Below are 25,524 nucleotides of genomic sequence, written 5' to 3'. Positions count from 1 at the left end.
TAAATAGTGCTGCTATGAACATTGGGGTGCATGTATATTTTTGAATTATGGATTTCTCTGCTGGATCATATGGTAGCTCTATTTTTAGTTTTTTAAGGAACCTCCGTACTGTTCTCCATAGTGGCTGTACCAATTCACATTCCCACCAACAGTGTAGGAGGGTTCCCTTTTCTTTACACCCTCTCCAGCATTTAAAAAAAAAAGAAAAGAAAAGATTGGTTGCCCCTAAAACATCTGGTAAGTCAAGTTTTGTAAAGCTAGCTACTTTGGGGAGTTACCTTAAAGTGTAGAAATTATACCCTCCTCACATCCCCGAAATGGATAATAGTGATAAAGGAGTCAAAGAGAACCATCCCACACCACCAAGCACTTGCAAGTGTGCAAACTGAGATTCGTATATATTTCCCAAATGATTATGCATTTAATGACAGATCTCTGGCATAAAAATAAAAATGAAAGAAAGGACATAATTTTAATTCCATAACTGTCACTCAAATCTGTAAGATATTCACCATAAATTTTAGAGTTTATAATCTGGAGAGAACCAAAACTCAAACTTGGGAACAAAATGAGGTTTTCTGCTTGATCTAGAAGGGGAAATCTTGAAAGAGAAAGATGAAAGTGAGCTCAATTAATAAGATAGATTCTAGCTTTTGTGACTAGATAGCATATATTTTCTTTTCATTATGGTTTTTAATTGAAAGTCATTCCTGACATTCTAATAAAGTGTGAGCTCTTGATGGAGTCATAAGAAATAGCAGATATTTAAACTAAGAAAATAATCAGTCTAGTAAAAAAATATATATATATGGAAAGAGAGTGTGCAATAGAGAGAGGTATACATTGCGGAAGTGACTGCTGGAAGGGGTGAGAAGGGGAACTGGTATGAGAGGCAAGTGGTTAATACAGCTGAGACTTACTGCTGACAGCTGCTCTTCTTAAGCGATGCAGTTGCTGCAGGATGTTGGATGTTAAAGCTGAGGTTGGAAATGAGTTCTAAAAACACATCTCTATTCTCTTTGTCTCAAACTACCTCCTCTATTTTGAAACGTTAAACAGTGAACCCCACATAACTATTATGTCAGGGGGCTCATTTAAGCATTTTGGAGCCCGTCAAATTGTTGGGGGGGAATGGCCTAAAAATATTAGATTGATTATTGAGGCGACTATCTCCACCTCAAAATTATTATATCATTTGTTGAGCCAAATTTATACTGAAAGTATTACCTGTTTACAAGTGAATTGCTAAGGGATAAAAGTTTTGATTTTCAAAAGAATTCTTATTGCATGTATTGGATCACCTTTTTAATGTCCTACATCAAAGATACAAATGTCCTGATAAATGAAATGAATTGCTTAAAATACTGGACTGAATTGCTTAAAATACTGGAAAAGTATTTCTCAGAGCTAAAGTTGAAAATTATGGAGTCATCTTTTTTCATTTTCACCTCTTAACAAAGTGTTTCCTTTTATACAGGCAATATTTTTTTCTTTTTTTTTTTTTTTTTGGTGAGTGACTGTATTTCCTTGAAAATATTTGTGTTGAGTTGTCACCAAACTATAATACATACGCTTTATTGGTTGAAATATATGCCTCAGAGACCAATAACATAAAATCACATTGAGCTTGAAATGGAATCTATTAAATGAACTTTTGCTGTACCGTAATATGTTCTTCTCATCCTCAAAACTGAAGAAGAAACTTATATAGGTTGTCAGATTTTTTTCCCCAGGGAGTAATTTGGATAATTAACTTATGATTTAGTGCCAGAAAGCAATCATTTATAAAACATACCCTTGAGTCCTTAAACAGTTAATAAAGCTCACTACAGTACACTATATACTTCCCAAGAGTAGCCTAAGTACCTGGAGCATCTGACGAGCTGTATAAGTCTGTTTAAGCTCAAACCATATCCATATGCTAACATATTTTTATTATAATATGAAATGGCTTGGTATCATTCAGGAAAGTGTGTCCATTCTTAAAGAATTCATTAAGCATCATCTGACCTCTCCATAAAATCTGTCTCCCAAAGTGGCATATTTAGGTTCTGTTTTTCCACTGAAAGATATTCACTGTGAAATTTCATGTGTAAGCAGTAAATTATCAGGACTACACAGTGGACCAATTTTAGAAATAGCTAATCAAAGCCTATAAATTTCCCATTTGGGTGTGAGTTTGTGGTGGTGAGATCTAATAAGGGCTGTTGATAGACATTCACTGTCCCAATTTCCTGCTTCATCAGAGCGTGTAACTGAAGTGAAGACTGACATCTTCGTCACCAGTTTCGGACCCGTTTCAGACCATGATATGGTAAGTGACTGCATTTTTGGTTTTCCTGGGGTATTTTCTAAATTTAACCTTTGAAAGAAAAAATATAGATTAGGTATTTAGGAAGCAGCTTGCAATGCCTTGGCTATATCTTCGTGTCTCTCTGTGTGCATAATATGTAATATGTAATACATATAATATTTATGTAGTAGAAAATACCCATTTACTTTCCAGACCAGGCCTATTTATGGTTATCAACCACTGCAGTCTTCTTTTGTTCCATCCCTGAAATTATTCCTTTGCCTTGGTTTATGTTCTGTGAGACAAGTACTGTGAATTACCTTATATTTTAGTTAGGAGGACATACTGATTGAAGAATGCTAGGTTTCTGGATAGCCAGCGCTATTATAAAACAGCCATAAACACTGCAATTGCTGAATTATTTTTGGTTAAAAAGGAGAAATGTGTTTAAAAGCTGAGTGAATACTTGACCAGAATTAGACAGAGAATGAAATAACACCTGTGGGAAAGGTTCAGCTTCATTGCAAAAGGCAATCGTTAAATTATTACCAAAAGTGAGAATAAAATGAATACATACCTTTTCTCTCTTTTCCCAACCCAAATGAACTAACATGAATTTCTCTTCTATCTGATGGGAGTTGGTAAATCCGTAGAGCTCTGCAGATATTGTATAATATTTCTTAACTCATAACAGCCAAGCTCCTGTATAAGCAAAAAATCATAAAGAGCACATGAAGATTCATCGTTATGGATATTTTGAAGATATATTAATTAAATACTATTTTTGAAATGCCTTTTTGTTGATACCACCTTAACATTAAAGTCTTCTGATTTCATAGTAGCTCAGATGATTCAGAATAAAAGTTACAGAAAATATCAATTTAGACCAGCATTTCCCAAAGTGTGGAAATTCACAGGGCACCCAGTTTGGCAGGATTAAAGCTCTGACTAGTCCTGAGGTAAGGTAAACTGTTTAACTGCACTTAATCTAGTGTGTTCCAATCATATTTGTCTAAAACTCTTTTCTTCAAGTGATACTTGTTGACATTCTGTGAGTCATACATTGGGAAATGCTGGCTTAGGATAATTAGATACTTTATATACCTAAGAGAGGTTATGAAATGCACCAACTGTACAAATTAGAGTCAGTGGAGCATATGAGAGACAGCAGAGTGCTAGGTAAGAATACAGATCTCTGAACCAGAACGCCTGGGTTTATAATCCCAGCTCCCTCATTTATAAGAGTGTATCCTTGAGGAAGTTGCTTAATATGTCTCTGCCTCAGTTTCTTCATGTGTAAAATGGGAGTAATAATAATAATACTTCATGGGGTTATCACAGTATTAAATTAATACATGAAAAGCACTTAAAAATCATTGGCGTATCATGAGCACTCAACAAATGTCAGTCATTATTACTACGTAAGAAATAGAAATATAAAAGTTAGCCATAATTGTGGATTTATTCCTCTGGCAATTCATTTTGGCATTGTGGTCAGTCTGTAGACCAGTTTATTGAAATACTGTGTGATACAATTATTTTTGCTAAATTGATTGCGGTCTGAGGACCTATTGTGATTCTCCCATATTGGAACTCAGTCTTCCCACCACCCTATTCTCTCATGCTACTTTTCTAATCAAGAACATTCAATAGATCCTAGTCAAGTTTAAGGTCAAATTTAAACTCCTCTGCCTGTATCCCATACAATCCATACACAATTTACCACTAGACCTCACTTGTTCCCAATATTTACTATTTAGTCATCAGGTTAGTACTACTTTCTGTGAGGTATAACACTGGGGGTTAGCAGGACTGGCTCTAGGATTCAGGCTGGCTGAATTCAAATTCATCACTAACAGCAGCATGACCTTGGGCAAATCATTTAAGGTTGTAAGGCTCAAAGTCTCTAAAGTGGGTATATTATTATAATTACCTATCCTTGTAAGACTGTTAGGAATTTTAAATGAGATATGTAAATAATGGTCTATTGATGGTGCTCAATAAATAGTAGCTATTATTATTTTGCCTCTGAACCCTTTATCATGCCATGCACTCTTTGTGGAAATTTCCTCTATTCTCCACCCATCTAAATTCTGTATTTCCACAAAAGCCCTAATCAGGACTCAAATGCCTGATGAAAACTTTTTTTTTAAATTAATCCAATAACAAGTTAACTTTTCCTTTCTGCATTATAATCACATTTATTGACTGTAAAGTACAATTTAGCTTTTGCACACTGCTTTGTAAAGTTATTTATCTTACATAAATATCTTATTCTCCTAAAGTGATGCCGAAAAACATAAAGGCACTCTTGTTTTGCATCCCTCACAGTAACAGTGCATTGCTGTTTTACAGTAAGTGTTGAATTTCTACTTATTTGGTGAAAGGCTTAGGAGTCTATATTATCTTTTAAAAATTAAGGTTTTCTGAAACTCAGTAAATAACACCCTCTTTCTTACCTGAATCCTGAACCTTTTGAGAAATAAGGCCGCAGTGTAAGGGATATGGAAAATGAGAACATCATCTTTATTGCTAATAATGATGGTATTGCAAAAGGTGGCTTATATCTGCAGACAAGTGAGTTTCCAGAGAGTACACACCAGTCAGATTAACCCACCCCATCAGCAGGCAGAGTTGGCTTCCCTCTGCGAGGGTGTCGACTGTCCACGTAAAACTTCTAGCATAGAGGAACAGCTGCATTTGTGAGTCTAATGGACAGCCAGCATTCAAAATGCAGAAGACAAGAGGAAGAGGCTGAGATAGGCAAGATTGATTTCTCCTTCCAAATTCTCCTGTCGAATTAAATTATTCCTCCTCTCTCCCCTCCCCAAATAGAAGAGTGTGAGACAAAGGAGAACTTTCAGAAGTTTTACACTGGTGAAGCTCTCTTCTCATAGATGGAAACACTAAGAGAGGGGATGAAGCATTATAAAGAGCACATACTGATAATGATATTACTCCTAATAATAATAATAATAAATAACTTTTCTCTCTCATCTCTGGCACCTAGCATGATGTCTCAGAAAGAGTAGATGCTCGATAGAAGTTGTTAGGGACAGTGCCCAAATAAAGCCATAAGCAATCAAAAAGTTTTCTCTTAAAAATATTTGGCATACCTTTGAGTTATTGGTTCAGATTAAGTATGACCCTAGGAACCAATGATGTCTTTTGTCTTAGACAAAAGATGCACTCTAGGATTTTGGATACACCATTAACCCTAAGATTATCATGAATCACTTTTTATTTATGGCCTTTGATCAAATATCAGGTAGGAAGAAGGGAACGGAGTCTAAACCAGTGATACTGTTTTGCCTAAAACTCTTGAACAAGACAATATCTGAATTTTTCTATCAAGGGATCAAATTAGCCATAGGTCTGCAACTGGTTTCCTAAGTGACAAGCAGAAACTGTACCTTACCACTTTGAGATTAATCATTTAAACTACATTACTGGGAAATTATCCATAAGAAAGAGCAGTATGATTTAGAGGCTATCAAAATTAAAAGGCAGAATGACAAAGCTATTTTTCAAGACATGAAATGTAGTTTTTAAACTGAGCACTAATAAAATATCTAATTAATAATAATAACCATAGCAACATTCAACACTATTGAATGCTACAATATGTTAGGCACCGTGCTAAGGGTTTTATAGATCATATTTCTTCTAATTCTCCTGCTAACATTTTAGCTAAGTGTTATTATTACCCACATTTTCCAGAGGAGAAAAGTGACCCAGCTAGGTAGCAACTTGAACTCAGCCTGTCCGTCCTTAGAGACTCCACAGCTCCCAAGGCATTTGACTTCATCTGGAATAGAAAACAAAATTAGGACAACTCCTTAACTTTATTTTAAAAACCATTAATTGGCAATCAAACCTCACATTCCCAGGGCACCAGGTTCTGACAGAAATATCCAGGCAGCACAATCATACAGCCCTGTTTTCCAGAGCGCTTAAAATGTATTAAATCAAAGCACACACAGACGGTAATAAACGGTGCAAGCGGGAATGCTACAGTACAATATTTATTTAGGAATATAATGGATGTTTTGTCCCAGTCTTCAGAAAAAGGCTCATATTCTCTAGGGTCTTACTCTATTGAACAGGGTAACTTGGAGAGAATTTTCACTCAAGTGGTGTGGGCTAGAACACTGAACCCTGAACAAAGTGTTCACCAGAGCTTCTTATTTGTTCAGGCACTTTTCTGTGGAGTCTTCTGTTTTGCCTTCTTTTTTTGTTTTGCTTAGTTATGACCACTTTCTCACTTTCTTCAGGTTTTCTGTCCTACCACCCTTCCAAAGAAATAGCACTTTTTCCATTCCCAGCTACCTAGAAATCTAATATAAATTTGTGTTGATTTAAAAAAAAATAGAAAGACAATAACTTTTAATGTTTACTGAGAACTTCTGTGTTCTAGACTAGGGGTCCCCAACCCCCGGGCCACGGACCACTACCAGTCCGTGGCCTGTTGGGAACCAAGCCGCACAGCAGGAGGTGAGCAGCGGGCAAGCGAGCGAAGCTTCATCTGCCGCTCCCCATCGCTCCCATTCCCGCCTGAACCATCACTCGCATTACCACCTAAACTATCCCCCTGCCCCTCACCCACCATGGTCCGTGGAAAAATTGTCTTCCACGAAACCGGCCCCTGGTGCCAAAAAGGTTGGAGACCGCTGCTCTAGACATTCCTGTAAGCTGTTCACTTGTGTTGACACTTCTCACAACAGCAAAGTGAAATAAGTATTTCAATGATCCCCACTTTATAAATTGGCAACTAGGGCATTGGAGAAAATAAGAAAATGACCTAAGGCCATTCATGTGGCAGAGGGACGATTCAGTTCTAGTTAGCAGACTTAGAATTTACATTTGTAACCATTATGCTCTAGCTTTACCCTCTCCTTCTTGTTCCAACTTCCTAAAGAAGGGGCTCTGGCCCATCTTGGTCTAATGAATTTCGACCATGGGGAGAGGTCACACTATACAAGTAGCTGCTGGGAGCTGCATGCTGCTACCATGGCAATCTTGCAGGGGCCATTCTCAGAATATGGGAGACCAAATACATTCTTTTTTAGGCAAGAGGTGATCATGATCAACTGCTTTATATCAGTTTTCATTTCCACTTCTAACAGAGGAAATCATGGAAATGAAAGCTAATCCAGTTAATTTTGCCCCTTGTACTTGTGTGTGTGTGTGTGTGTGTGTGTATGCACATGCATGCTTGTGTAACTAGGTATTCAAAAAGAGAGTATCTTAAATGAATTTGGGCATTTCATTGTCCACCATTATCACAGGTAAATAAAGCTAGCTGTAAATATGATAAACTTGTAAACCTTAGGACCTTGGCAAGTTTTGACATAATTTTTTGGAATCTTTGTCTTTGGGATATATCTTGTCAAACACTTGATGATAAATATAGTTTAAGTTTATTTTATATGTAACATTTATTTTATATTCAAAAATCCCCTTGGAGCAAGCAACAAGTGAACAAATGTTTCAGATTCATGGGAATATGGTCAGTTTAGACATCCTTGGAACCTTGGTTTACGAGAGACTGTTGCCTCCACTGCTGACCAGGCTAAAGTTGTTCAGTTGCATAAACTATAGAGCGCTGATTCCTGAGGAATAGAAATAGCATCATTAGCATAGCCCTATCCCAGAAGCTTGTCTATTGTCCAGAGAAGAGAACATGCACAGCCCAGAGTAAACCCATCTGCTCTGTTTCCCTAGCAAGCACTGCTACTCTGGATCTTTTCCTGATATAATCCACAGGCACTCCCCTCATTTCTCTCCTCAAGAAAAATACTATTCTAAACCCAGTTTACTCCTCCACAAGTTTTTCCTATAGCTTCCAAGTCCAAACAGTTTCTCACTCTGTCGAATTTAACAGATGCTTAATAAATGTTTCTAAGTAAATTCCTACGCCAGGTATCCCAGTGCCTCTCATCTGAGACTTCCAGACAGAAAAAACAAACAAAAGTAACTTCTGCCTGCAAAGATAGACTGGTGTCCTGTTATACTTTGTTTTTTTTTTTTCTATCTCAATCGCACTTACCACTATGCCTGGTACATTATAGACTAACCAATAATAATTCTTAGTAACCTGATCAGTAAGGGCTCAGCAATGTCAAATGTGTGCTTTGAAAATCTTCATTCAGTCTTTACCCAAACTTGCATTAACCCTGGGAAAGAGACAGGTAGTAAAATTCATGCACAGAAAGCCTGAACACAGACACTATTGTGCATGTGCTAAAGATGATATGTATAAAAGATTTTAAAAAACAGCTTTCTGATGCATCAGGGTTTAGGGGATTAAGAAAACAGAGCATGATGTTTTCAAGTTAGTCTTCCTTCCAGTTTGGAGCATTCTAAGATTAATGGAGAATGTGGTAATCTTTATTTCAAACCATTGACTTCCAATTTTAGTGTCAGTGTAGCAAGTCCTGCAAGGAAGATGGATATTATTACCCCCTTTCAATTTTAGGAGCTGGTAAATCACATTGCTTGTTTTCAGATTAGCAGATGTTTGTCTCTGGGTATTGCCATGAGGAATGCTGTGCTTATTCAAACAAATAGATTCCCTGGCTGTGAATGATGATGAGCTTCACACATTTCTCCTGTGTCTCACACACACACATATATATACTCACAAACACACACTCACACACACCTGCATATTCTGCATTCTTTTCTTTTTTTCTTGGAAAGTATGCAAATTACCAGTGAAACAATTTCTTATTTTCATAATCTTCTTCACTGTGTAGAATTGAAAATCTATATACATTATTTGTGGAAAAAAATGTTCACTTAGCCAAAAAGAAGATGGGAGTATCACATTCACATTAGCACCATGGATGTCTTGGGACTGGGTGTGGGGTTTTCCGAAACCGTGAGAGGGCCCCCCAAATGCTTTATTTTTATAACTAGAATTGCCTAACTTAAACATTTTCCTGTATGTCATAATCTGTAACATGAGTTTTGTTTTCACTTGCAATATATTCTATCTCTTCGAGTACTGATGTGGTGTAGGTGGTGATGGGGATAGGGTGCTAGTTTCCTTTCACATGTCTGAGGAGATACTCAGCAGAAGTTTTCTTACCAAAAAGTAATTCAGGCATTTAGATATTTTTCAAGTGATTATGTCAACCAATGATTCACCTGATACCAATATGTACAGGCCACCACAAGTTTACTTCTAGGAAAATCATCTAGGTCATATTTTGCTTCTAAAGTTGCAAAAATTATGCATCGTCTGTGTAAGCCATTTGCATTGCAAAATACAGCACAGTGAACTCTTTGCCATTCTCCAAAATTACCTAGGAATATACAATAGATGTATTCTTCCGTCAAAGCTGGAAGGATGAAAGGTTAAAATTTAAAGGACCCATGACGGTACTCCGGTTAAATAACCTAATGGCAAGTAAAATCTGGACTCCGGATACCTTTTTCCACAATGGAAAGAAATCAGTGGCACACAACATGACCATGCCCAACAAGCTCCTACGGATCACGGAGGATGGGACCTTGTTGTACACCATGAGGTAAGGATGACTGTGCTTCCGTTTGTGAATTTTTCTAGACCTTCTCTTCCATGTGTAGGCAGTCAACAAGCTGATGGGCCATTGTAGAGCATCTGGTTTCCTGTTTTCCCTGTTTTTCAACTTTAATAATTATTCTACTATAAAAACTAAACTGGCTGAAATATTATGCGAGTATTAAAATGTTAAGTAAAATGATTAGACAAAATGAAAAAAAATGTTTACAATGTATAAGTAATGCAATATATATAAATATATATATATATATATATATATATATATATATATATATATATATATATATATATATCTATCTCCAATATGTTCTAATTCAACAGAGGAACTTCTCCCTACTGTTAACCTCATGCATTCCTGCATTCCAGTAAGATCTAGATTAAATTTCTAGAAGCTACCTCATGGTATATATCTGAAAATGTTTCTATTTAAAAAGGAGAAAAAAACCAGAAAATAGAAAAAGTTCAAAAATTTTAAACATAAATTCATGTGGAAGTATACATTTTGAAGAAGTATATTAATTCACAATGATGTTAATTAGACTGAGAATATAAATAATCTTAATTTTGCTTAAATTGAAGACTACATATATATTTTTGCTCCATAAACATTTCCCTCATTTTGAGATTACTGTAAGCCCTGAATCTGGATACCAATCATTCATTTATGGATGAATGAAAGAAACATGAATTGAATAAAGGTTTGAATATTTTTAGAAAAAAAGTTGTTTAAAAACATTCCTATTTTATGAGAAATTAAGAATTATCCAGGACTTGCGACTTCCCTGGTGGTCCAGTGGTAGAGAATCCACCTTCCAATGCAGGGGACATGGGTTCAATCCCCGGTCGGAGAACTAACATCCCACATGCTGCAAGGCCACTAAACCAGTGCGCCACAACTACTGAGCTCGTGCACCTCAGCTAGAGAGCCTGTGTGTTGCAAGCTACAAAGTCCACATGCCTCAACTAGAGAGAAGCCCACAAACCGCAGTGAAAGATCCCACATGCCGCAACGAAGATGCTGTGTACCACAACTAAGGCCTGACACAGCCAAAATATAAAATAAATAAATAAATAAAATATTTTTAAAAACTATCTAGGACTCATTCTGAAGAGAAGCAGTTTTTTCATATCCAGATGACTTGTTGGAATGTTGTTTTTGTAGATCTGCCCAGCACTTGGTAATTTAGACCATCCAATTATTCCTTTGGTATGAAAAGATAATGAAGGCAACCCCTAGACTTGGTGGATTGTGTTTCAAGTGGGAGTAGAGTGATATTTTGACTTTGGAGAAAGCTGCCAGAATTCCTAGCTTTTTATACCCAAATGAAAGAAAAACTGCTTTAAGAGCCACTTTAGATACATGTTGGACTCAACTAGTAAAACTGTAATAGGACTGAAAGAATGAAAAATCCAGAAAAGAGAGAGAGTAGAGGATCAGTGGACAGATGTGTTGAGAATTTTCCAGATCATCTAAGCAGGATCTACTTATATTTGAAATTTGAAATATTTTCCCCTTGTAAAATATCCTACACTTGTTTTTGAGCCTAAATCTAGTATCCTTTCCTGCCAGCTGGTAATTATCTAAGGAGGGATTTGTGTATACTGAAAAGTTTATCAGTTAATAGTTCCTGATATATGTAATATTCTTCATCAGTAACTAACCTATATCCCCCTTCTCCTAAATGTCTCATCACCTTTGCTAATGTGTTACCACTTCCCTGAATAGTTTGACTTAAGTATATGAGTTTAATCATTCATTTACACATTTCATATTTACTTTAATTAATATTGTAATCACTTCATGATTTTACTCATTATAAAGCCATCTTGCCACATTAGAGTTACTTAATAATATGGGTAAATATATTTTCTGAAAATTATGTGAGGAATTTGGGTGTAAATTTTCCATAGTTCCACCAAATGAGATCAAATATATTTCGGTGAATTCCTTTCTTGACTACCCTTTTTAAAACATAAATAGGGGGCTTCCCTGGTGGTGCAGTGGTTGAGAGTCTGCCTGCTAATGCAGGGGACACAGGTTCGGGCCCTGGTCTGGGAGGATCCCACATGCCGCGGAGCAACTGGGCCCATGAGCCACAACTACTGAGCCTGCGCATCTGGAGCCTGTGCTCCTCAACAAGAGAGGCCGTGATAGTGAGAGACCCACACACCACGATGAAGAGTGGCCCCCGCTTGCCACAACTAGAGAAAGCCCTCGCACAGAAACGAAGACCCAACACAGCAAAAATAAATAAATTAATTAATAAACTCCTACCCCCAACGTCTTCTAAAAAAAAAAAAACATAAATAGAATTCACATTCACATTCCCATAACATAGGGACTAAAAAGAAGCTCAGCAGAGTACTGGCTTCAATTAGGCAGTAGATTTGTAGGTAAAACTAAATGGTTGGAATATAGTGAAATCACTTATAAAGGAGACTTTAAGTGAATGTCAGCTTCACAGAACCTGAGGACAGTTCCTCCCTCACCTATTCCTTTGTTGTCTTATGCATTTGGTGCTATATTAGGGAAGGAGGTGGGGAGAGATGCACTTAGGAATGGAGAAATTTGCCTCTCTTCCTTGTTATCCATGTCTTCTCAACCAAGGATGAATTAGCATTATTGCAAGTATTTATTTGCTTACATCCCATTTTATTCTCAAAGGATTTGCTCTGGTAGGTGCATATTTTGGAAAACTTTGGCAATGCTTGCCCATCATATAAAATCAGGTGTCACCTATTTTCTCAAAACAGACAAAAAAATGGATAGAATCCAGTCATTGTTGTAAATAATTCTTTTTATTTTTTTTTATTTTTTAAAATTTATTTATTTATTTTTGGCTGCATTGGGTCTTCGTGCACAGGCTTTCTCTAGTCACGGTGAGCGGGGGCTACTCTTCGTTGTGGTGTTCAGGCTTCTCGTTGTGGTGGCTTGTCTTTGCTGTGGAGCATGGGATCTAGGCGTGTGGGCTTCAGTAGTTGTGGCTCATGGGCTCCGTAGTTGTGGCTCGTGGGCTCTAGAGTGCAGGCTCAGTAGTTGTGGTGCACAGGCTTAGTTGCTCCGCGGCATGTGGGATCTTCCCGGACCAGTGTTTGAACCCATGTCCCCTGCATTGGCAGGTGGATTCTTAACCACTGTGCCACCAGGGAAGTCCAATAATTCTTTTTAGATCAGTTGATTATTAACAGCTCGGTACAGCATTGCCATTTGTGTTTGTCTCTCCTGCTTTCTTAATATATTTGCTATAGTTAATAACATCCCACTTGTATTTATCAGAAAGTATCTAATCTATAGGACTTTTGTTTGTATCCCGTATTTCCCTTAATTGATAAGGCTGACGGTGAGAGCTGAATGTCCAATGCATTTGGAGGATTTCCCTATGGATGCCCATGCCTGCCCACTAAAATTTGGGAGCTGTGAGTAAATTTATTTTATTTTTATTTTTATGAGAGGCATGTCTTTAAGCAAGAAACCTCCAGCTAGTTATGAATGTTCAAGAGACAGATAAAGAACATCAAGAATATTTAAACAGTGATTTACTGCAAGTGCTTTCTGTAAGTAATCATCTTTGACTTCACTTTTTAATATTTTTTCAGGAAGGGGTTATTCCCTATCTGTTGAACTAGAAAGAATGGATTTAACTATTTAGTGGAAATATTCTATTTTTGTTCAAGTAGTATTCATAAAAAACCAAATGGAGTATGGATGCTTATACCTCATAGATAATACCTTCTTTCCAATAAATGGAGATCACTGTGTTTATTTTATATCATTACTGATATTTGTTTGTTCTTAAGAATAATTTGACTTGTTTATCAAATGGAAATATTGGTAGGTGGCAAAGTACAATAATTAGGTTCTCTTAATAATGAAGGCTACACCCAAAGATGATGCTAGAAAAGAACTTACTCTAATTATAGTCTTAAAACAGTTCTTGATATGTTTGGATATCTCATGAAGTTCATGTATACATTAATGCTTTTGAAGCTATCTTAGATAAATCACCTTTATGATAACTTTTAGGGTTTCTGCTACTTGAAAATATGCAGGCACACATGTTAGAGGAGCCCAGAGAACAGTGGTCAGCAGAGTTAGGTTATCTTGTCTTCCTCTACTTTTCTGCTTTTGATTAGTGTGCATGCATAAAGTGAGGAGGAATAATGTATTCCTGGTTTCCTGCAGGGGAGTTACATATAAGGACTGAGTCAACCTCTTGACTAACCTAACCAGCTTTCTATTCTCACTAGACAGGCAATCTGAGCAACTATTTTGGTGAAGGTATGATTCACAGAAGAAAAATAGTGGTAGTGTAGGAAGACAGCAAGCAAAGAAAATAGCAAAGGGCCTTTGGGTTCCTAGCAGCGCTAGTCATGGAAAGACAACTTTCTCTATTTATAAATCTCATTCTATACTGAAACCCAAGGGTAAACGACTTCAAAAACTGTCAGCTAAACAGGCCTTTGATGATAACTCCCTCCTCTCCATTTTTTCCCCAATTTAATGTATGTTCTATACCATGAACTATTATTTTTTTTCTCATTACCAGTTCCATTTTTAACAATAATATTATGTATTATGTGTTACTTGTATGCCAGGCAGTGTACTAAATATTTGTATATGCATCAGCTCATCTAATCCACAAAATAATCTTATAGTTAGGGATATCATACATCATAGTTTGCCTGAAACAGTACTGATTCACACCTAAATCCTGGTATAACTAATAGTACCTCCTTTTGGCTTCAAAAATATCTTGTTTTAGACAATTAATTTTATGTTTAGTATATTACTTAGTTCACTCACTTTTAATCAGTGAGTATAGCTTAAAAAAGAGGAGTTTATATTTTTATACAAGATATATGAAGGTAAGTGACTGTTGGTTAATTACTGGTTAGTTCAGCATCTTAACAAGGATGCTGTCTTAAGACGTCCTTAGAAATTCTTCCTGATGACAGAATGGTTGTTGCAACTCCAGCCATTGCCTCTGCTTTCAAGATGAAGAGGAATAGTGGGAAAAGAAGAAAAGAGTAGTGCCTGTGTCAAAAAAGTAAAATCTTTCCCTAAAGTCCTAACAGGTATCTTCTCACATCTTATTAATTAAAGCTGTGTCACATGACCAATGCTAACTGCAAAGGAGGCTGGGGAAAAATATTTTTAACTAGGCACATTGTCATCCTGAAGAAAATGGACAGTGAGGAGAAAACAAATAATGTCTCACATAAGAAAACTGAAATTTAAAGAAAAACAAGTAAGCTGTTTCCCACCTCAGAGCCTTTGCACATGCTCTTTTCTCTGCCTGGGTTACTCTCCCCTTGGTTCTTAGCATAGCTGGTTTTATTTTTTAAATATAGGATTTTTATTTATTTATTTTTTGGTCATGCCTCGCAGCTTGTGGGACCTTAGTTCCCCAACCAGGGATCGAACCCTGGCCCTCGGCACTGAAAGTGCCGAGTCCTAACCACTGGACCGCCAGGGAATTCCCCGTGGCTGGTTTTATTTATCCCCTACATCTCAGCATAAATATCGGTTCCTAGGGCCTTCCTTGAAGCCCTTATCAAAACTTGTAGATGCTCCCATCAGTCTTCTTGATCACAATACACATTTATTTTATACTATTTATCACAGAAATAATTATTAGTTTTGTTAACATTGTTATTGTCTGGAGACTGCAAACTCCATGACAGCAGAATCTATTTTGTTCTACATTTCCTAGCACAGAGCCTAATACAATGTAGGCACTCAATAAATATTTATTGAATGGATAAAGATGATAATAATCAGGTTTTAAATGCCCCTTCAGTGTTTAAGCCTCAGAAATGATGGCCTCAGAAAAGAGGGTTTAAGGACTGTGGGGAATGAAACCTCAACATCAAAGACTTAATATTGAAGAATAGACTCAGAAGGCACATGCTCAGTGGAAGGGAACACCATGGCGAATTACTGTTGCCTGCCAGTAGAATTAGAAGATGCAGCAGTGGTCCATTTATGGTATAGTCATTTCTCAAACGTGGTCTAACTAGCATATTTCAGAGATAAAGAAACTGAGGCAAAAGTGAGATAAAACTGTTTTGACCCAACTTTTAAAGCAAACACCTTGCCAAAGTGTCAGAGAGAATAAGGAAAACATAAGCAAGATGATTTTGCAATGATTTAGTAAAGCACTATGTAATAAATGTTTATGAGGTACGGAAGCAACTTCATCCATATGTTGATAAGAACCAAACCTGGAAAAGCAGATGTTTTCCTTACCACTCGCCATTAGATTCTGATTGTCAGTGCTACATTATACTTTCTGCTTGTTAGGGATAACACCCTCTGTATAAGGCCAGATAACTCAAACACTGTATATATACATAAGGCAGCTGACATCTTTTAAGTGCTTTCTGAGGAATTTACAAAATAAGGCTTTGATTGTAGAAGAAGAGATTCAGATTATATATTCTGACAATAAGATCTAGGCAAGTGCTAGACGTAGTCAGGATATAATAAATGATCATTTCCTGACTGATTATCAAGCAGTGTCTTATAAACAAGGAGAAAGGGATAAACAGAAATTCAAAAGAATTCTGAACAATAAATAATTTTAGAAATTATTTAGTGTACCTGCCTCATACAAATGGAAAAACAAAGGCCCATAAAACTGAAGTGACAGTGTCAATAAGCAGATGCTCTTCTGATACTGTCTATGCCATCTTTTAAAAAAATTTTTTTCTTAAGTAATCTACTGATTTATTTGAAATCTGAGCTTAACGTTTTTGACTACATAGCTGAAGACTCTTTCTAACCTTCTTTTCTTTATGCTAAATAGTGTCAAATCAAAAAAGTTTTCATAGGACCTACTTTCCAGATATTGAAACGAAGAAATAATAAGATATATCACCTATTGTGGAGCTTTAGGTGAGCCTTTAGGTGTATCTGTCTTCTATATTTAAAACAGCAAATTTCATCATATGAATTTACTCTTCATTTTGGAAGATTTCTATTGAAAGATGTAAACAATGAGTAATCTCTACCTTCACAACAATAGCATATTTATAGTAGATTTCATACACAGTGGAGTTTCTAAAAATTGCAAGAAATGAGACACTGAATTATATGAAATGAGAAGTCGATGGTAACACACTTTTCTTTTCCCTCTACAAGTAAATTAGCAGCCCATTGGCAACACATGACAAGGTATAAAAAGATAGAGTCCAGCCACTGTTGCTAATGACAGTGTGATAAAGTAGCAAGAACTCTAATTTGTTATGAAATGACACAAGGTCTAGAATTGGTTTCATCAATAGTTACATGACCACCAGTTATCTTTGCTTGGCTTTTGAGCATATATTAGAGAGTCTTTGCCTAGAAAATTCTTACTAACAGCAGTGGAGTAGAATGAATGCCATTCTATGTTCTTATCTTCGTTTTCCCACTAAGTAACTATGCACCCTTAAACAAGTCATTTAATGTACCTGTGCCCCAGCTTGCCATTTGTAAAATGAAATAAACTATGTGACTCTAAAAGTTCTTCCCCATTAACATTCAGTAATTCCAGGTCACCATAAACCCAGTATGTCCTCTTTGGAAAGACCCTTCCACTTGACAAACAAGAGTTTATCATGACCAGAAAAACATTTTACTGAATATAGGTACCTACAAATTTTAAGTGATATGGTTCTTTTCAAATGTGTGCTCTGGCCTCTCCAAAGGGATTTTTTTTTAATAAATAAAGTTTTAGACCCTCCTAACAAATGCAATCATGCCACTCTTTACAATTCTGAAATGCTTAATTTTTTTTTAAGTCAATGAGATGTGTTAAGTCAATGGGAGAAATCCTTCCACAATGTATATGTATAATAAATCCTCATGTTGTACACTTTAAATATCTTACAGTTTTATTAATTATACCTCAATAAAGCTGAAAATAAATTAATAAATTAAAGACTACTGCAGTTAAAAAAATTTCAGTGAGGAACACCACAATTAATAAAATAAAAAAGGCAATGATGATAAACTCTAAAATTATCTACTGTCACTCTTACATGTTTCTGAAAGAAGCCATAACCACTAAATTAATTCCTAGTATATTCTCTCAAACTTCTGAAAAAATTTGTTTAAAAAGCTATCTGGGGCTTCCCTGGTGGCGCAGTGCTTGAGAGTCCGCCTGCCGATGCAGGGGACACGGGTTCGTGCCCCAGTCCGGGAAGATCCCACATGCCGCGGAGCGGCTGGGCCTGTGAGCCACGGCCACTGAGCCTGCGCGTCCGGAGCCTGTGCTTCACAATGGGAGAGGCCACAACAGTGAGAGGCCCGCGTACTGCAAAAAAAAAAAAAAAAAAAAAAATCGATCTGATTTTAAGTTGGTTCAGGAATGATGCTGGAACAGACAGGATACCCACATAAAATCTGGGGAATACTAGCTACATTTTTCTGCATCAATCACCCAGAAACAAGTGGTCACTATAAAGAGAATGTTGTTCAGAGAATGAGGGGCATGGGCTCACATCTGGTTTTAGGCAGCCTCATGTTTGTGTGAAAAGGCCACCATTATTTTACATCTCATAGTATTGTAGTTTGGACAAATACAGATTTGGACAAAGTACCCAAGCCAGGTTACCATGGGGTGAGGGTTGTGCTGAGCAGGGACTCATTATGACTTCTGAGCCACAGGAATGTTTACCTTTGAGGGCCATTCCTCCAAACATATATATTAAAAATGTATTTTAATTTTTATTTTCTCTTTTAAATTTTTATATTTTATGATGATGTTAATAAAAAGTTGGATTATATTCATTTTTCTTCTGATTTTAAAAGAAAGTGAAACATGTCTGTGCCTCCTAAAAGCATTGTAGGCCCTAGGTACAGAGCCTACTGTCCCTAATGGAGAAGTTGGCCAAGGGGTAAAGCTTTCACCATAAGGCTAACTTTTGCTATCATATCTCACACTCAGAAGCCCTGGAAACTGTTTTTGCTAATGCGATAGCCCTTCAGTGTTTATCTCTCTACAACTAAACAGAGGAGAATAGGTACCACCATTACAACCTAAATGACGTGGGTGTTCTGTGACTAGAAATCAGAAAAGCTATGGAATTCCTTCTCTTTCTCCTTCTCTGTCTCTCTCACTCTGTACATCTCCTCTTCTAACCTTCCTGAATTAAAGATAAGGATTATGACCTAACCTCTCCTATAGGAGAATGACTAGGTTAAAGTGTTACATGACAAATAAGAATGACTGAGAAGTGGAAAGAGCTGTATGGTACTCCTCCTCCTCCTCTTCCTCATCATCATCATGGTAAATATCTATGAGAAGGATAATTAATTAAAAAGAAAGTAAAATCACACTCTTTAAAAATGGAGGTATCACCTCATACCAGTCAGCATGGCCATCATCAAAAAATCTAGAAGCGGGCCTCCCTGGTGGCGCAGTGGTTGGGAGTCCGCCTGCCGATGCAGGGGATATGGGTTCGTGCCCCAGTCCGGGAGGATCCCATATGCCACGGAGCGGCTGGGCCCGTGAGCCATGGCCGCTGAGCCTGCACATCCGGAGCCTGTGCTCCGCAACGGGAGAGGCCACAACAGTGAGAGGCCCGCGTACCACAAAAAAAAAAAAAAAAAAAATCTAGAAGCAATAAATGCTGGAGAGGGTGTGGAGAAAAGGGAACACTCTTGTACTATTGGTGGGAATGTAAATTGATACAGCCACTATGGAGAACAGTATGGAGGTTCCTTAAAAAGGTAAAAATAGAACTACCATATGACCCAGCAATCCCACTACTGGACATATACCCTGAGAAAACCATAATTCAAAAAGAGTCATGTACCACAGTGTTCTTTGCAACACTATTTGCAGTAGCCAGGACATGGAAGCAACCTAAGTGTCCATCAACAGATGAATGGATAAAGATGTGGCACATATATACAAAGGAATATTACTCTGCCATAAAAAGAAACAAAATTGAGTTATTTGTAGTGAGGTGGATGGACCTAGAGTCTGTCATACAGAGTGAAGTAAGTCAGAAAGAGAAACCAACAAATACCGTATGCTAACACATATATATGGAATCAAAAAAAATGGTTCTGAAGAACTTAGGGGCAGGACAGGAATAAAGACACAGATGTAGAGAATGGACTTGAGGACGTGGGGTGGGGGAAGGGTAAGCTGGGATGAAGTGAGAGAGTGGCATGGACATATATACACTACCAAATGTAAAATAGATAGCTAGTGGGAAGCAGCTGCATAGCACGGGGAGATCAGCTCAGTGCTTTGTGACCACCTAGAAGGGTGGGATACGGAGGGTGGGAGGGAGACGCAAGAGGGAGGGGATATGGGGATATATGTATATGTATAGCTGATTTACTTTGTTATAAAGCAGAAACTAACACACCATTGTAAAGCAATTATATTCCAATAAAGATGTCAAAAAAAAAAGGATGCTTAGTAAAATATCCAGTTTTATCACATTTATCATGACCTTCCCCTGGCCTGATATAATCTGGACCCAGGCTACTGCCTCTAACCTCATTTCAACTCTTCATTCTGGCCACATTGGTCTTCTTGTTCTTTGTTAAATATGTCAAGCTTTTACCTGCCCTGGAGGAAGAAACTTGCTAGCTCATCTATCCAGAGTACCCTTCCCCAAGACATGGCTCCCTCTCACATTTCTGTCATGTATTTGTATAAATGTCATTTCCTCAGTGAACCTCTTTGAGTCCCTTACCTAGAATAGGCCCCATCCCCTCCATTCTCTATCCTCATATCTGTTGTATATGGCTTTACTGCATTTAACACTACTTGAATTATGTATTCATTAGCTTCTCTGCTTTTGTCCCCACTACTGCAATGCATGTTCCCCAAGATCAGGTGTTTGTTATGTTCACTGCTGTATCCTCAGCAAGGTACTTAGTCCTTTGTAGATGCTTAAATACCATTTGTTATGAGTGAACTGATAACTGAATGAATCAGGAAAATGTGTCTCAGTTTTCCTAAACTAAGGGATATGGGCTCTCCTTTCCTAGGCTGACCTCTGGAACCATGTGTTAGAAAATATGAAACTGATAGAACACACCAACTAACTAGGAGAAGCACAGCAGCAAAACACATGGACCGTCTTCCATTCTTTCCTTTTAGATGCTTACACGAGAGCGGAAGTTGTTTATGAGTGGACCAGAGAGCCAGCACGCTCAGTGGTTGTAGCAGAAGATGGGTCACGCCTAAACCAGTACGATCTTCTTGGACAAACAGTAGACTCTGGAATTGTTCAGTCTAGCACAGGTGAGTGCCATTTAGTTACTTTAGGTAGGGGAGAAGGACCAGAAAAAGTTTTTGTAAGAATGTGCAAATTCAGTTAAGTCCTTCAATGACACAAGTAGAGAGAGTGAAAAATTGCACTAAACTGGGGAATAGTTGGACTGGCAGCTAGTGTAAACTCTATAGACCTGTGACCTTGAATTTGACATTTAATGCCTTTTGGTCTCTGGGGGGTTTTGTTGTTGTTGTTTGTTTGTTTACAAAATGAAGAAGTAGTTCCATGTGATCAGGGTAGCATTGTATTTAGGCATGTGAACTTTTGGAGAAGAATATACGGGTTAAATCCTTATTCCTCCAGCTTGCCAGTTAATTGTGGTCAGGTCACAGGGTTGTTGGAAGGAATGAATTAAATCCATGAAGAGTAATCATCACACTTCCTGGCACATAAAAAACTCTTAATAAATGTTAGCTATTAATGTCATCTAGGCCCCATTTATTGTCATTATTCAATAAATCTTGGTAAATTTCTAGCGGCAATCATTACACATAGGATACCAAAAAGCCTTTTTTTTCCCCACAAATCCATTTGTGACTCTAGCCAGGGATCTTCTACAGCTAAAATCTACACTGATCACTCCATTCTGGAATTAAAAGTAGATGGACCACCATCCTTCTTGGTACTGTAACTGTTTTACCAATGAAATACTCAAAATTAGATCAGATACTATGAAGCAGCTGTATCTAAAATTTTAAACTTTTGAAGTTGCTTCAAGAAATAAGATGAGTTTAGTTATGCAGGTATCCCTTTTGTGACTAAGGGATATGTGATCATAGGGTCAGATAATTATAAATAAAATTTGGATTCTAACAATTAGGAAAATATGCTCCCTTAATACCAATATTTTTAATTATGTTCAATTACTGAAAGCTTAGCAAGGATCAACAATTTTATGACTGTATCTAAAATTTGAAATTAGTTCATTCACTTTGATTTGTAATTCCTAAAAAAAAAAGACAATTAAGTGATATGTAAAGGCAGAATTGCTCTTTTTCTCAGGAAAATTTCTTCCTTACATTTCAGACTTTATATTAGGACCATGATCATTATAATCTGACCATTCTAAATTCAAGTAATAGGTCAATATATCTTACTCTGACTATTGGATAATTGCTGCTTAACAGGATCTGTCTTTTGCTAACTTTATAGCAACCGTGGCTACTATAGAAGTTGAAATATTTATGTTTCTTGCTTTGAAAAATGGAGAAGATTTTCCCTCAGCTTTGCCTACCTTAGAAATGCACATGGCATAGTGGAAATGTCTTAGGCTTTGCAGTGAGAAAGATGTGGGCTCAAGTCCTAGTCCTGCCTCTTAGAAGCCTGGTGACTTTGGGAGGGTCATTTATCCAATTAGAAACTCTGTTCTCTTCTAATAATGGCGAGCCTGTAATTTTGCATTAAAGATGAGATAGTATAAAACACTAAACAGAGTGTTATACAGTAGATGCTCAAAATGGTGTGCAATAGCTGTTGTTATTGTCCTGAAAATATCCCAGAACGTGGAAAATACAGAACATTTTTCTTCCTCACCAAGTTATGTTGGAAAAGACACTAAAATGAGCAGTGCTTACTTTTTAAAACTTGAATGTTATTATAAACTGGATATTGTGGCAGGTGCTACAGTCAATGATAGACAAGACACATATCTTGCTCTCATGGAATCTGAAGTCTAAAGGAAGACAAACACAAACTGTAGTTATCAAAATGGGTGGAAAGTGTTGTGATTAACATTTTTGTGAGGGCAAGTACACGCCTGTCTTCTGTATCCCTATGATTTACTACAGTAGATGAAACAGGAGGCACTGAATAAATATTTTGACTTAATTAATAAAAAATAAATGAATCCAGCCTGGGTAATCAAGGAAGGATTGCTGCAGGGGTTGACTTTCATTTTGTCAATCTGTATTTGATGGGATCCAAGTAATCACTATTCTAGGCCCAGGACATTCAGAATAATAGACAAAGAAATTTCCCTCAAGAAATTCTCTCCCTACTATCATTAGAATGGAGGTTAGAGGATGTCAGGGAAATAGTATTTCAAGTGCAATAGCATGCATGCAATAGGACAAATATATACTACGGTTGCTGGGAGGAAGGAGTGCTTCCATTCTAATGTTAGGGACCTTGGTGTGTCACTGTATCCCTCTTTATATTCTAGTTCCCATGTCTGCAAAATGAGTGGCTTAGTCTGATGAACTTGGAGACCTTTTTCACTTTTGGTTTCCTAAATCAGCCTACCTACATTCTTGTTACTCAGAAAAGATATACAGTCCTAAAAGGGCAATAGGTGAGAAAGAGTGGTCCAACCCACCACCACCAAGCTGGCTAGACCTCATAAGTTGGGTTCATTAAAAGTCATCATTTCGTGTTAGAGCTGCAAGTTTATCTGTACAAAATAAGAGCTTTTCCTTGTCATTCCAATAATGGATATGGGGGGAGGGGGGAGGAGAATAGAGAGCAAATTCTCAAATGTGGGAGCTCAGTTTGATGTATGTTTTCCCCTCCACACTAAAACCCTGAACTACTCTTCCTCTGGGTTTCCTTTAGCTCATCAAAAATCCACCTTGTTGGGCTTCCCTGGTGGCGCAGTGGTTGAGAGTCCACTTGCCAATGCAGGGGACACGGGTTCGTGCCCCGGTCCGGGAGGATCCCACATGCTGCGGAGCGGCTGGGCCCGTGAGCCATGGTCACTGAGCCTGCGCATCCGGAGCCTGTGCTCCGCAATGGGAGAGGCCACAACATGAGAGGCCCAGCGTACCGCAAAAAAAAAAAAAAAAAAAAATCCACGTTGTTACATTTCTATGAGAAGAAACAAAGATCTTTTGTAAGGTCTTCAATCCCATATTTCACAACTCCTACAGAGCCTTGAAAACGTTAAGATAAATGACATTGAGTGCTATTATCTCCCTGTTTCTGCCAGAAGACTAGGAATGGTGGCAGAAAAGTACACACACATTGAGAATGAATAGATAAAAAGCATCTTCTCTTACCTTAAAATTCTCTGTGGGGAGAGAAGCAATTCAGGTCACCTTCTAGAAGGTTAGAAGGTGTTCCCCCACTTGCGTGCAACCAGCACATGTGTGAATACTCACTCACACACACTACCAGTGACCTCTTTCAGGTCAAATACCTCTAGATCACTTCAGTGCCATAGTAGGGAAGATATGAGGCTCAATCCAATACTTGGATTTTTCTCAGTGCAAACATATTAGAGGGACAGTCCCTTCATTGGAATCTGCCATCAGTTTGGGGGAAAAAATGAGTTGGAGACTTAGTTTGAAGTGCACTTATTCACCTGGCAGAGCAAACTTGTTACAAGGACACAGAAGGATGAGTCTAGTCAGTTTTCACATCCGATGCAATTCTCTGTTATCCATTCATTTATTCACTTATTCCTTCAACCATTTGCTCATTTACTCTGTTTGACACTGATCGGGCCTGGAAAAGAGAGGTGAAGGAGCCATAGTTCCTGCACTCAAGAAGCTCACGGTTGAGTGATGTAAGTAGCTAATATGCATTGTGTTGTTCTAATCCTTACAACAGTCCGAGATTGTAGGTATTATCATTATCTCCATTTTACAGATGGGACATAATTGAGGCCTAGAGAGGTTTAATAATTATTCCAAGGTCACACAGCTAGGCAGTGGCAGATCTGGGATTTGAACTTGGGAAGTCTAGCTATAGAGTGTGTGCTCTCAACCATATGACACACTAGTAATAGGCAAGATAGACATGTGAAAATGCAACAATGTGGTATAGCATGAAGCTTAAGGGGTGGATTCTGGAGTTATACTGTGAGGTTTTGAATGCTGGTTTTACCACTTATTAACTGTGTGACCTTTCCCTGTTCATCTTTTCTCTTGTACTACTTGGAGATGATCAGAGGATCTACTTCATGAGTTACTGTGAAATTGAAATGAGAAAAATGCATGTAAACTGCTTACCAGAGTATCTGACATGTAAAAATTATATAATAAATATTAGATATTACTATTAATAATAATGATGAAGTTAGTACAAGAAAGCTACATGAAGACACCTAAGAAGATGTCATTTCTTCTTGAAGTATAAGGGAAGGCAGTTTGAAACTAGACCCCAGCCATGGCCCCCTGACTCATTCTAATATACCACATTATGCTTCCTAAGGAATTCTTTAAGGAAAGCCCACACAAAAATTATAATTGTAATTAAGGGATATGACAATATGACTTATACAGAGATGCAAAGTTGTTAAATTTGGCATTATGTATAAGAATAATATCACGGCTATAAAATAAGAAGAATGTAATATAAAATGCTTTTTTAAAACACAACAATGATGACTGGAAAGTCGTCCTATTTGCCTAAGTCAATAGACAGGTGTGATCAAAGGAAACGTAGGTGAGTTTTGTCT

At 37.4% G+C, this 25,524-nt stretch overlaps 1 protein-coding gene across 1 annotated transcript in view; it reads left to right on the top strand.

Moving 5' to 3' along the window:
* Positions 1 to 25,524, top strand: part of GABRA1 (gamma-aminobutyric acid type A receptor subunit alpha1) — a 57,025-nt gene that overhangs the window by 14,813 nt on the left and 16,688 nt on the right. Inside the window, exons 3-6 of the mRNA XM_060092600.1 lie at positions 2,247 to 2,314; positions 9,608 to 9,828; positions 13,177 to 13,259; positions 20,954 to 21,097. Of these exons, the coding sequence (XP_059948583.1) occupies positions 2,247 to 2,314; positions 9,608 to 9,828; positions 13,177 to 13,259; positions 20,954 to 21,097 (516 nt within the window). The remainder of the gene's footprint in view (positions 1 to 2,246; positions 2,315 to 9,607; positions 9,829 to 13,176; positions 13,260 to 20,953; positions 21,098 to 25,524) is intronic.

Source organism: Mesoplodon densirostris, chromosome 3, assembly GCF_025265405.1.
Source record: "Mesoplodon densirostris isolate mMesDen1 chromosome 3, mMesDen1 primary haplotype, whole genome shotgun sequence".
NCBI classification, from domain to species: Eukaryota; Metazoa; Chordata; class Mammalia; order Artiodactyla; family Ziphiidae; genus Mesoplodon; species Mesoplodon densirostris.
The sequence above is the reverse complement of the archived record's forward strand: the minus strand, read 5'-3'. Positions and strand labels throughout refer to the sequence as shown.